Raw genomic sequence first — 14,007 nt, forward strand, 5'->3', positions numbered from 1 at the left:
CCATGCCTTCTGGGAATGCTATAAAGTCCAAAAGTTATGGGCGGAGTTAGAAGGTTGGTTGTCAGAAGTATTACAATATAAATGTACTTTTAACCCATCTGTCTGCATATTTCAAGACATGGCATATGAGGGTGCAGTGAGATACCCGATGGGTTGGACCATACTTTTCTCTTCAATCATCTTGAAAAAAACATATACTAAAAAACTGGAAATCAACCAATCCCCTATTGTTAACACAATGGAAAGGTCAAATGCTTTATCATCTAAAATCAGTGGTTCCCAACCTTTTTTCCTTGGAGACCCCCCTACTTGTATCTAAGAAAAGCTGAGCCCCCCACACACCAAAATAATAAAGTGATTCAAAAATGTAAATCAATTATAGTTTTTCTTTCCTTTTCTCTTTGGTTTGCCCTGGTTATCTTTGTGTATAATAATAATGATTCATTATCAGCGTCTCTCCCGAGTGGCGCAGTGGTCTAAGGCACTGCATCTCAGTGCTAGCTGTGCCACTAGAGATAGCCGGCCGCAACCGGGAGACCCATGGGGCGGCGCATAATTGGCCCTGTGTTGTCCAGGGTAGGGGAGGGAATGGCCGGCAGGGATGTTGGTAGAGCATGGCGTTTGCAACGCCAGGGTTGTGGGTTCAATTCCCACGGGGGGCCAGTAGGAAAAAAATGAAATAATGTATGCACTCACTAACTGTAAGTCGCTCTGGATAAGAGCGTCTGCTAAATGACTAAAATGTATGTAAATGTAATAAGTGATTAACAGCACCTATATAGCTCTGTCCTAGATCTCCTTCAGACCAATTAACTGAAACGGGGAAGTTTGTTGCATACACACATGCACATCATGTGAACGCTGGTTTTGACACAGCTATAATGTATGTGTTATAAAAATAACAAGTAACAATAACAAACATTAAAGTTACAATCAACTTTTTCCTTCCTTAAAAACCTAAATGGCCACCTTGGGCCTGCATACCTCTGACCAGGGATGGGATGTCAGGTGTGATGCTAGTGACAGCCAGCCTAAAGTCCAGGTGGACATCGATCCTGTTACGGGCTTTTGTTTTTATTGTTCCAAGCGCACTGAAGGCCGTCTCAGACAGGTACGTAGTGCTGAATGGTAGAATAACCCTTGTGTGTCTGGCCAGTCTGAGTGGAACAGCGTTTCCTTTGACAATCCAAAACCTTTTGTATCCGTTCTCGTGGAAATATTTATTTGACACAGAATCGGCTTGAAGGTCAACAGGCTCAACTTCACAGCCGAGGTCAGACTGCCAGTTTCGCACAAAAGCGTCAAGAGCGTCTTTGCACTGCATGACGTTTGATTCAGGACCCTGGATCCGCTTGTTTGTCTCATTGTAGAGAGTGAATGTATCCGCTAGGTATGCCGTTTTGATCCAAAACGCATCACTCAGCTGTTCGCACAGTGGTCGATTATGATCTTGCAAGAATTCCTATATTTTTTTCCCTGCAGTTCCATAAAACGCACAAGCACTTGATCACGTGACAACCAGCGTACCTCTGTGTGTAACAGCAGTGTTTGATGCGCTTCATCCTCACACAGCTGGGCAAACAGTCTCTTGTTAGTAGGGCGAGCCTTAATGAAGTTCACAACTTTAACAACAGTTGCCAAGGTGTTACTAAGGTCTTCCGAAAGTTTTTTACTGGCCAATGCTTGGCGATGTAGCATGCAGTGGAAAATTGCGCACCCCGGGGCTTTTTCCTTCAAATCGGCTGTTATATCCCTTGGTTTTGCCCATCAACGCTGCAGCCCCATCAGTGCAGCATGCAACAATATTCTCGTAGGGCAGATTGTTGGACGAGAGATAGGAGTCCATAACAATGTATTGTTTCAAGTCATCACCGTCAACATATTGCACATAACCGATGAGCACGGATTCGTCTGACACTGTTGTTGTTTCATCCAACTGAATGGCAAAGGGAACATTCCTAAGCTTCTCGTGCAGCTGGTTTTGACAATCTCCAGCCAATTTTATAAATTCTGTCTTTGACAGTGTTGTCAGAGTGGGACGGTTCTCACTTTATCCACCACCTGTGGGCCACACAGCCTCTCTACAATTTTCAGGCAGGCGGGTTTGATTAGCTGCTCTCCAATATTGTGCGGCTTTTTAGCCTTGCCAATTAATAGCGAACACTCAATGACGCCTCCGTGGCTCTGTGTAAATCACTGCCTGCTCTTTCAAATGCTTTTCTGATGTCTGTGGATCTTTTTGATAGTGCCAACTGCTTCTTCCTCTCAAAAAAATCCTGACCTTCACCAATAGTCTCCTGGTGTTTTGTTTCCTGGTGTCGTTGCATTTTGCTTGGCTTCATGCTGTCATTAGCTAGCTTCTCGACACAAATTACACATTCCTGTCCTGTCCTTCAATAAAACCGAAGTTAAGATAACTCTCGAGATATAGCCTTACTTTCTGATGAGTCATCAGCACTTTAAGGTTTCTTAGACATGTTGTTTTATTCATAAAAGAGTGATGCTCTGACTGCAGGAAAAACGAGCTGCTAGCTGAAACTGATTGAGCACGGGTCATTGACGTGCACATTTTGCCCCCCGGAGAATGGCCTTGGCATTGCAAGCATATGATTTTTAATAACATTTGAAAATGTATTAATTTTTCAATGAAATTATAGTGGAACATTTTATGCATGTTTGACCTCAAAGCAAATGAGATCAGGTTCCCCAAGTAGGGAACCACTGATTTAAATGTTGGAAGTGCGTGGGCGACTGAGGGAAACAAAACGGTGCAGTTTGAGGCCATATGGCTGAGAGTGATGTGGACGCTGGGGGTGTGAGCAGGTGGGTTTGGGCCGGGGTCATGTTGTGTATGTTTGTGTGCATCTGTATGTTGTCGTTTGTATGTGTATTGTAAAAATAATATTTAAAGTGATGGAGGTGCCAATCAGGGAAGGACTTTTTAGGGGAGGGACAAAGGAAGACAGTTAGAAACATAAACCTCCGATACATATACTGTTTGTCTAGCAGCTTGATCATCATGGTACTTTTTGGTAGTAAGTTTACAGGCATGTATTATGGTAAGTAAAATGTTAAGTTGAATCTCATTATGGTAAGTGGTGAAATAGGTATAGCTAGTTATAATTGCAATGGTTTAGCAGATTAATTTAAAAAGATGATCTGTCTTTACCTGGCTAAAAAGAGAAGGAACATAATATCTATTGTTTACAGTAAACTCACTCTACAACTATGGATGAGATGGTGTGGAAAAAGAATGGAGGGAGAAATGTATCTCTGTCATGGGCAAAGAAATTCAAAAGGGGTGATGATATTATATTAATTAACCCAAAAAATTATCAGATTGTGCAAATTGTCCAAACAGATTTGCAAGGAAGGTGGATCCTTTTAAAAATGCTAGTGGACGACAAATACATCTGTCTCATTAATCTATATGGTCCAAATAATGATGAGCCACACTTTTGAAAATATTTATAACAATCTATCGAGCTCGCAATCAACAAACAAGCCTATTATTATGTTGGGATATTATAACATGGTTTTAATTACTAATACAATTGCTCAGAGAAAGATTTTGTTTAACAAGTAATCATTTTTTTCTCAAAAAGGTAGGGGTCAAAATTGACACCCCTAAGGATTCTTATAAATAAAGTAGTCCATTTTTGCTTTTGGTTCCATATTCATTTACATTATACATTTTAGTCATTTAGCAGACGCTCTTATCCAGAGCGACTTACAGTTAGTGAGTGCATATATTTTTTCCATACTGGCCCCCCGTGGGAAACAAACCCACAACCCTGGCGTTGCAAGCGCCATGCTCTACCAACTGAGCTACACGGGGCCATTCCTAGCACACAATGACTAAATCAAGCTTGTCACTCTACAAATTTGATGGATGCATTTGCAGTTCGTAATTATCCATAATCATGGTAGCACCCACATTAATGTTTTGAAATATTATATTCTTATTTAAAATAAGTGACTCAAATTACACAATACAATATTTACCATTCCTTTCTATTGGGCACAAAACAATCAAAACAAACTGCAAATGCATCCAATAAGTTTGTAGAGTCACAAACTTGATGTAGTCATTGCGTGCTAGGAATATGGGACCAAAGACTAAACTTTTGACTACTTTATAAGAATCTTTAGGGGTGTTAATAATTTTGACCCCTACCTTTGAGAAAGAAAAGTATTACTTGTTTAACAAAATCTTTCTCTGAGCAATTGTATTAGTATAAAATAATTTCCCCATTTATTTGAGCACACAATACTATTTTAATTATTTAATTTATATAGTCATGATTGCTCATCTTTATTAAGGGTGTCAATAATTTCAGACCCCACTGTGCATGGAGGTATAATCAAGCTAGTCGTCTTAAATACTTTGTGTCCTCCTCACTGGCACCAAAACTTTAAGAAGTGTTGATAGGGGCCAGAATGCGATCAGACCATCATCTAATTGGTATCCACATCAATCTTAGAGCATTTCCAAGTGGGAGGGGATATTGGATATTTTATCAAAGCCTACTGGATGACAATCTGTTCTTAACCCAGACAAAATACATGTATGACTTTTTACTGCATAACATCGGTACAGCAGATCCCCTTATTGCATGGGACACTTTCAAAATGTGCCATCAGAGGCCATTTCAATTCAATACTGATCTTAAAAAACTAAAAAAATGTAGGTCAAAAGAGATTAGACTAACAAGGGAAATAGAGGAACTAACATCACAAGTGGAAGGCAATAAAAACGGTACCACAGAAGCACAGAATAGGTTAGAGGAAAAACCAAAATAACTGGAGAAACGTATTCAAGAACGATCAAGTGTAGCCTTGATGACAGCTTTGCACACTCTTGGCATTCTCTAAAACCGCTTCATGAGGTAATCACCTGGAATCCATTTCAATTAACAGGTGTGCCTTATTAAAAGTTAATTTGTGGAATTTCTTTCCTTCTTAATGCGTTTGAGCCGATCAGTTGTGATGTGACAAGGTAGTGGTGGTATACAGAAGATGGTATTTTACCAAATAGGGCTAAGTCCATATTATGGCAAGAAAATATCAAATAAGCAAAGAGAAACGACAGTCCATCATTACCTTAACACATGAAGGTCAGTCAATACGAAACATTTCAAGAACTGTGAAAGTTTCTTCAAGTGCAGTCACAAAAACCATCAAGCGCTATGATGAAACTGGCTCTCATGAGGACCGCCACAGGAAAGGAAGACCCAGAATTACCTCTGCTGCAGAGGATAAGTTCATTAGAGTTACCAGCCTCAGAAATTGCAGCCCAATAAATAAAGTAAGAGACACATCTCAACATCAACTGGTCAGAGGAGACTGCGTGAATCAGGCCTTCATGGTCGAATTGCTGCAAAGAAACCACAACTAAAAGGACACCAATAATAAGAAGAGACTTGCTTGGGCCAAGAAACACGAGCAATGGACAATAGACCGGTGGAAATTTGTTATTTGGTCTGGAGTCCAAATTTTAGATGTGTGGTCCCAACCGCTGTGTCTTGGTGTGGGTGAACGGATGACCTCCGCATGTGTGGTTCCCACCGTGAAGCATGGAGGAGGAGGTGTGATGGTGTGAGGATGCTTTGCTGGTGACAAGGTCTGTGATTTATTTAGAATTCAACGCACACTTAACCAGCATGGCTACCACAGCATTCTGCAGCGATACGCCATCCCATCTGGTTTGCGCTTAGTAGGACTATCATTTGTTTTTCAATAGCACAATGAACCAAAACACACCTCCAGGCTGTGTAAGGGCTATTTAATAAAGAAGGAGAGTGATGGAGTGCTGCATCAGATGACCTGGCCTCCACAATCACCCAACCTCAACCCAATTGAGATGGTTTGGGATGAGTCGGACAGCAGAGTGAAGGAAAAGCAGCCAACAAGTGGTCAGCATATGTGGGAACTCCTTCAAGACTGTTGGAAAAGCATTCCAGGTGAAAATAGTAAAAAATAAATAAAAACCCTTGAATGGTGTGTCCAAACTTTTGACTGGTACTGTATATGGGGCATACAACCATCTCAGCTCTGCCAATTTTGCTGCGATGAGAAAGAATCATTAGATCACTTATTCTGGTATTGACCCCATGTAGCTTGTTTCTGGTCACAGGTTCAGGAGTGGCAATTTTTTTGGGGAAAATATATACAAATAGCACTATTGGGCAATTTGTAAAGCCATCAATTAACAATATACAGTGCATTCGGAAAGTATTCAGACCCCTTGACTTTTTCCACATTTTGTTACGTTACAGCCTTATTCTAAAATTGATTAAATTGTTTGTTTTTTCCCCCCTCATCAATCTACACACAATACCCCATACTGCCAAAGCAAAAACTGGTTTTTAGAAATGTTTGCAAATGTATAAAAAACGGAAATATCACATTTACATAAGTATTCAGACCCTTTACTCAGTACTTTGTTGAAGCGCCTTTGGCAGCGATTACAGCCTTGAGCCTTCTTGGGTATGATGCTACAAGCTTGGTACACCTGTATTTGGGGATTTCTACCATTCTTCTCTGCCGATCCTCTCAAGCTCTGTCAGGTTGGATGGGGAGCGTCGCTGCACAGGTATTTTCAGGTCTCTCCAGAGATGTTTGATCGGGTTCAAGTCCGGGCTCTGGCTGGGCCACTCAAGGACATTGAGACTTGTCACGAAGCCACTCCTGCGTTGTCTTGGCTGTGTGCTTAGGGTTGTTGTCCTGTTGGAAGGTGAACCTTCGCCCCAGTCTGAGGTCCAGATCGCTCCGGAGCAGGTTTTCATCAAGGATCTCTTTGTACTTTGCTCCGTTCATCTTTCCCTCGACCCTGACAAGTCTTCCGTCTGGCCACTCTACCATAAAGGCTTGATTGGTGGAGTGTTGCAGAGATAGTTGTCCTTCTGGAAGGTTCTCCCATCTCCACAGAGGAACTCTGGAGTTCTGTCAGCGTGACCATCGGATTCTTGGTCACCTCCCTGATCAAGGACCGTCTCCCCCGATTGCTCAGTTTGGCCGGGCGGCCAGCTCCAGGAAGAGTCTTGTGGGAGGCCACTGTGTACTTGGGGACCTTCAATGCTGCAGACATTTTTTGGTACACTTCCACAGATCTGTGCCTCGACACAATCCTGCCTCGGAGCTCTACGGACAATTCCTTCGACCTCATGGCTTGGTTTTGCTCTGACGTGCACTGTCAACTGTGGGAACATTTATAGACAGGTGTGTGCCTTTCCAAATCATGTCCAATCAATTTAATTGACCACAGGTGGACTCCAATCAAGTTGTAGAAACATCTCAAGGATAATCAATGGAAGCAGGATGCACCTGATCTCAGTGAAGGTCTCATAGCAAAGGGTCTGAATACTTATGTAAATAAGGTATCTGTTTTTTTATTTTTAATACATTTGCAAACATTTCTAAAAACCTGCTTTCGCTTTGTCATAATGGGGTATTGTGTTTTAGATCGATGAAGAAAATTAATTGAACACATTTTAGAATAAGGCTGTAACGTAACAAAATGTGGAGGAAGTGGTCTGAATATTTTTGACATTTTAGTCATTTAGCAGACGCTCTTATCCAGAGCGACTTACAGTTAGTGAGTGCACACATTGTCATATTGGCCCCCCGTGGGAAACGAACCCACAACCCTGGCGTTGCAAGCCCCATGCTCTACCAACTGAGCTACAGGGGATCCTGTACTAATACTCTTAGCGAAAATATTAATCTATAATTTACAATCTGTGGATACTATGAGATGAGAAATGTATAGAATTCATGCAAAACATCACAGCTGAAAGATATGTGGCAGATAGAAATCAATAGAGAAGTCTATGGAGATAGGTGGGATGGGCTGAGAGTAGCTGAGGGGTGGGATTAAAAGCTCCTGAGCTGTAATACCTAGGACTGAAAACATCATATCACGTATACCAGATATGTAGGAGTATCATTTTATGTGTAATGTGTATATCAAACTGTATTCCTATCATGTAATACTGTGTATAAAAGTACCATGTATGTAAAGTGTATGAATAATGTGTCACCAGCAGTGTCACCACACTAGGGCCCTACAAAAATCTATTGTTGCAGAAAGCGTGGACAGGTTCACAGAATCCAGATATTAAAAATGGAATTCAACAATATTCAAATGTATTGAACGTAGTAGGAAATTCATTAATTTTCCCAAGATTACCATAAGACATTAACAAAATGCATCAATGATATTTTATTTTCCTTCAACTTTCTGAAAAGGCTGTGTGGGCGCGTTTGTCTACGTGTAGCCGTTAGCAATGAGGTTAATGTAATGACAGCTGTCTTCTGGTAGATGAAATGGCTTTACCAAAAACCTTCTCAATTAAATGTTAACTACAAAGTAGCCTATACCTACCTGGCAGAATGATATCATGATTATTTGCATCAATCCAGACGCCATTTGTTTAGCAAAATCTGCAATCACCTTTATTTTATCAGGGAGTCACATGAGAGCTACAGAAACATTGCTAACCAAACAACGGTCTCTGGCTGGTGCGCTGGTTGAATTAAAGGGCAACAAAAACGTCTTACATTTTTCCGAAACCTCATAAGTGGTCTCCTGATGTGGTTTAAACATCCAATTTGGTTGTTTTAGAATTTTTTTAACGAAGTGTGATTTTGAGAGGTAACCTGGAAAAACTCAACGGAGAAAACGGAATTTGGGAAAAAACTGAATCAGGCAAAAAATGTAACTGATTTTACAGGACCCTACCACACAAAGTATTGTTTCTGTACCCATAATGCAACAGAAAAGTCAAAAGTCTCTGGGCTTGTTCACTGCAGGCGACTGCTGACTGACTGATCTACAAATCGCCTTGCATCATAAATAACTACTTATTATTATTTGTAGTTTAAGTCAGTCACAATTTACCCAGAACACATCACTGATTTTATGCTCTCTAACACCCAATCCCAGGGCATCTTGAAACAGCAGAAAGACACCACACCAACAACGGTCACCACTACACAATGGCTGTGACTGAAGTCTCCTGCAACGTCCTATTTTAGTCCACATTTTGGATACGTGAGAATAGAACGTTTTGTAGTAGAAGACATTTCTCCCCCCCAAAAAAGCGTGCTTTAATTACCAGGATGTCATAATCATTTCAGCTTTTTATGTAGTATGAATTTGCTGCACACTTGAGGAAGTGAATAGACTTTTCAGACCCATGTTTCTCACAACAGCTGAAAACCAGTGATGTAGGGTAAAAATAATAGGTGGGTGAACACTGATCTCCGTTTGCTGTAAGTCAAGTAAAACTAGTAAAGTAGGGTGTGCAGACATGCATGATATCCTACCATGACACAGTTTATCATCATGAACCGCATAATATTTATTTTGTCATGATTTGAAACTTACCACAATTTTGTTGTAGTCCTTCACTGCTATGTATAGTGCCACCGCAGTTAGCGCATCTGCCATCTGTAGGGCAGGTTGAGAAAGAGAAGAGAACACCATTGACTGAGTATGGGTGGATGTGACCTTTGGGAATCACTCTTATTATGCTCCTCCCTTCCCTTCATCTGCTCTAGTGGACATTGGTTTCGGTGTAGCATCCATGTAGTCTGTTCCAGCTAATTGTCTACGAGCAAAACTAGCAGTCAAATTCCACTGGACCCTCTATTTGATACAGGTATCAAACTGTGTAGCAATATTATAGACAGTGATATTACTGAATTAGTATATTTAAAGGTTGCACTCACCATAAACACAATCTCTGCATAATCAATAAGAAAGTGAAAGAAGTATATAATGAGGGGAGTCTGAAAGAGAACAGATGACCTCATAATTATAAACACTGAATGTATTAATGTATGAAGCAGCACATTGTGATACAATGTTACTAGTTGAATGGAATGGGGAGGAGACTGACCTCATGGAACACATCCCCTGCATATGGCGATACACCCAAGTCCAGGAGAGCCAGGCCTTCCACAACTACAAATAACAAACCATAAAGAATCTATAGTGCATCTTGTGTCCACATTGTTCTCAACCATGATAGCTGGGGGTAGTTATTTTAAGTCCAGAAACTGGTCCTGAACATTACATAATAATAACTCTAGTGCAATATCATAAACACAAAGCCAAGCCACAATTAAATCTAGAGGCTATTATAAGGCTTGACTTGCACAAGCTAATGTACTGTTTGATTAATAATTAATGATGGGTACTAGCCAAGTACCTCAACTCCTCCACAGAGTTGAGCGCAGACTCGTTTTTTATATTTTTTATGAACCTCTGACTCGCTATGCAGTCGATACTTCAAAAATGTACATTCTTAAACCCTTACAGTGTACCTATGTTTGTCCTCTGTTGTTCAAATCAAATTGTATTTGTCATATACACGTGTTTAGCAGATGTTATTGCGGGTGTAGCGAATTGCTTGTGCTTCTAGCTCCGACAGTGCAGTAATATCCAACAATTTCACAACATATACCCAATATACACAAAACTAGTAAGGAATGGGATTTAAGAATATATACATATATGGACAAGCAATGACAGAGCGGCATGGACTAAGATACAGTAGAGTATTATAGAATAGAATGCAGTATATATATATGAGATGAGTAGTGCAAGATATGTAAACATTAAAGTGACTAGTGTTCCGTTTCTTAAAGTGGCCAGTGATTTCAATAGGCAGCAGCAGCCTCTAATGTGCTAGTGATTGCATGCCTTTCTTTGAACAGAAACTAGTAAAGTGGTTGTATTAAAAAGTATGGATTTCAGCAAACAAAGAACGGCACGCAACAACAGAGGGCAATCATAGGTACATGGTAAGGGTTTAAGAATGCAAATTTTCTGAAGTATCAACTGCATAGCTAGTGATGGACATTAAGTATTTTTGATGAGCTGGCTCATTTGGCTCCCAAAAGGAGTCTTCTTCTTCAGTATATTGGCGATCACACAATTTAATGTGCAACCCTTCACCTACTGTGCGGGATGGAAACAGGATTCCCAAAAAATGAACAAATTACAAAAAATAATAACACAAAAATAAATAAGTAAACTAAAATCAAACAATTTCTGTTAAAATAAAACAGATCTGATCCCTACACAGGATCAAGGAGAACCTGGGAGGGTGGATCTTCTGGCACCAGTACCCCTTGCAAGTCTTCATATGCAAAATCCTTAAGTCCCAAAAACGTTTCTGCCGCAGCCACAATAATGTCCAGTTTCTGACATGCTGACCAGACTGCGCGCGTGCGTGCACCATCGCGCACATGTTGATTTTGTCCACCCACACCAGACGCGATCAGGACACGCAGGTTGAAATATCAAAAACGAACTCTGAACCAACTATATTAACTTCGGGACAGGTCGAAAACCATTAAACATGTATGGCAATTTAGATAGCTAGCTTGCTGTTGCTAGCTAATTTGTCCTGGGATATAAACATTGGGTTGTTATTTTACCTGAAATGCACAAGGTCCTCTACTCCAACAATTAATCCACAGATAAAAGGGTAAATCGAGTTAGTTTCTAGTAATCTCTCCTCCTTCTTTGGACTTTATATGGCGGTTGGCAACCAACTTTAAGGTGCATTACCACCACCAACTGTACTGGAGTGTGGACCTCCGTTCATCTTTCGATCACCCACGTGGGAATATGCTCCTAAAAACCAATGAGGTGATGGGAGACTTGCAGCGCGTCACAAAAATAACCAAGTTCTATTTTAGCGCCTGGCTACACAGACACTCGTTAACACCGGTGGTCTTGTCAGCTTCACATGCGTAGGTATTTACTCCATCAACTCCATTACTCCTGGCCCAGCATCGTCCAGGGTAGGGGTGGGAATGGCCGGCAGGGATGTAGCTCAGTTGGTAGAGCATGGCGTTTGCAACGCCAGGGTTGTGGATTCGTTTCCCACGGGGGGCCAGTACGAAAAAATATAAATAATGTATGCACTCACTAACTGTAAGAGCGTCTGCTAAATGACTAAAATGTAATTGTAAATAAGACCACTCCTGGTCACTCTTTCCCAGCGCACACTTCACCATTTTCGACACCACATATGCATCCTTACTCAACAAACGCATCCCAACAAGAAGCGATTCATTATCATTCATAAACACTCCAATTTTGGACAATTTTATTTTTGTTCCAGTTTTCGATATGACTATAGTCCATTCAGAACATTCCTATTCACCAACTTTGCTCTACGCGCTGCTTGATTCGAACTCAGCATCCACTTCCGCCATTTTTCCCTCACCTCTCAAAAGGCTCTTCGTTCAAAATGCTTAAAAATCGAACTAGAACCATGATAAAATTGCAAATCTCAAACGTAAAGCCCAAAAGGTAGACAGCCATTATGTCAGATCGTGAAATGCTCGTTCAAATATATGTCTACCTGGCCAAATCATTAAATGGCCTGCACTGAAAAAAATCAGCGAGGACCAGATTGACGCGCTCTCCCCATATTTATTGTTTCTGCTGTGAGGATTCATCCTCTTTAGTGAATTATAGTAACAGTATGTAAATCAGGGAGCCAAATTACTGGCTTTTTCACCGATGCAATTCGGTTCGACGTTCGCGAACGACCCATCACTAAGTTTGGAGGTTCAGTTCCTTGGAGGAGTTGATTGAGTTACTTGGCTAGATGGGTACCTCCCTTTCATTACGTTTATTTAAAGGGGATTGAGGGTAAAGCCAATAGATACGGGCTTTATTTGTATAAAATATAGCAAACATACATGCATCACTGTTGCAGTGCCCATCCTTGCTTTCTTAGCTTTCTAGCTAGCTAGCATTGATTACCATTCCAGAGAGCATGCATGCATTGGCAGCTAGCTAGCTTTGATTATATTATTTGCCTTCTCGTGTGTATATATATATACGTTAAATATATTCCTTTGTGGAAACAACTTAGCAAGACTAGCTAGAACGCTCAATAACATGTATGGTGCTGTCCAACCAGCTAGCTAGGTTAGCATAGAAAGCTGGCTGACCGGCGACTTGAACTGACAACGCTGAGCAAGCAAGCGCGAGACAGAGCAGCAGCATTTCGCTACAAAGATAATCAATAAAGCGCCTACCTCTTTTCCAAGCATTTAGTGGAGATACTACCTCAACTCTTTCTGATATAAGATCAGCTAAACTTGATCTAAATAATACTGCTCTAATTGTTACAGCTACAATTAATAGCAGGGTTAAGGGAGCCGCCATCTTCGTTGGGAGGATGAAGCCTTCTTTTCACTTTGACTTTGCACGCATAGATGGAACATGTAGTCATTTGACGTGATATGAATTTAATGAAACTACAAGTGCCACCTGTCAAGGTATCAAAACGTATTATTTGTCACATGTTTAGTTGTGACATGGTAGAGAGCTTTGGTCAATATTTCATGTCGAACCCTAATTAGTAGGGAACATTGAAAATGGTATAAAAGCACCCCTTAGACCTGTTCAGATGAGCACTTTTGTACCCGAGGTCATGCTTCTGTGCTGTGGTCCCAAATATGTTCATAACTAACCCAAGATAAACCATAGCCTGTAAGGAACAAATTAGTCATAGCGGGCAGAACAAGCACGAGCTAGCGAGACCCTATTGGCGTTTTCTAGCATATATTATATTAGCATATTTCTGTTAGGGAACGCCTACTTCTTCTTCTTCTTCAGTGGGGTTTATCGGCGGTTGGCATCCACCGTTATGGTGCATTACCGCAACCTACCGTACTGGAGTGTGGGCCAGAGACGGGGACAAACTAAATCCTACCTGCCAACCCCGTTTCTCTTAAAAAAGATAACAAAATATTTGAGACTATATCTAATGACGCTCTACTCAATATACTCTTTAAACTAATTTCCTGTATCCCCTTCTCCCTCATACTAAATCTCATCCTGACCCAGTACGTCCTGTCCTTGGATCTTTTGAACCATCTGTGTAAATGGCCACAAAATCCTGATACACAGTTTCCAGACGTCTCTTAAAGAAATCAGCTGGATCAACACCCTCCCTATCTTTCTGTAGT

At 40.9% G+C, this 14,007-nt stretch overlaps 1 protein-coding gene across 1 annotated transcript in view; it reads right to left on the reverse strand.

Annotated features, from left to right (window-relative positions):
- pigu (phosphatidylinositol glycan anchor biosynthesis, class U) overlaps window positions 1-13,223 on the reverse strand; it is a 37,235-nt gene extending 24,012 nt beyond the window's left edge. The window contains exons 1-4 of the mRNA XM_084173941.1: window positions 13,072-13,223; window positions 9,906-9,970; window positions 9,736-9,795; window positions 9,392-9,454 (exon numbers count right to left, since the gene is read on the reverse strand). Of these exons, the coding sequence (XP_084030067.1) occupies window positions 9,392-9,454; window positions 9,736-9,795; window positions 9,906-9,970; window positions 13,072-13,201 (318 nt within the window). The 5' untranslated portion in view covers window positions 13,202-13,223. The remainder of the gene's footprint in view (window positions 1-9,391; window positions 9,455-9,735; window positions 9,796-9,905; window positions 9,971-13,071) is intronic.
- Between the last annotated feature and the right edge of the window lie 784 nt (window positions 13,224-14,007).

This window comes from Coregonus lavaretus (genome assembly GCF_964263955.1).
Source record: "Coregonus lavaretus genome assembly, chromosome: 12".
Classification (NCBI taxonomy): Eukaryota; Metazoa; Chordata; class Actinopteri; order Salmoniformes; family Salmonidae; genus Coregonus; species Coregonus lavaretus.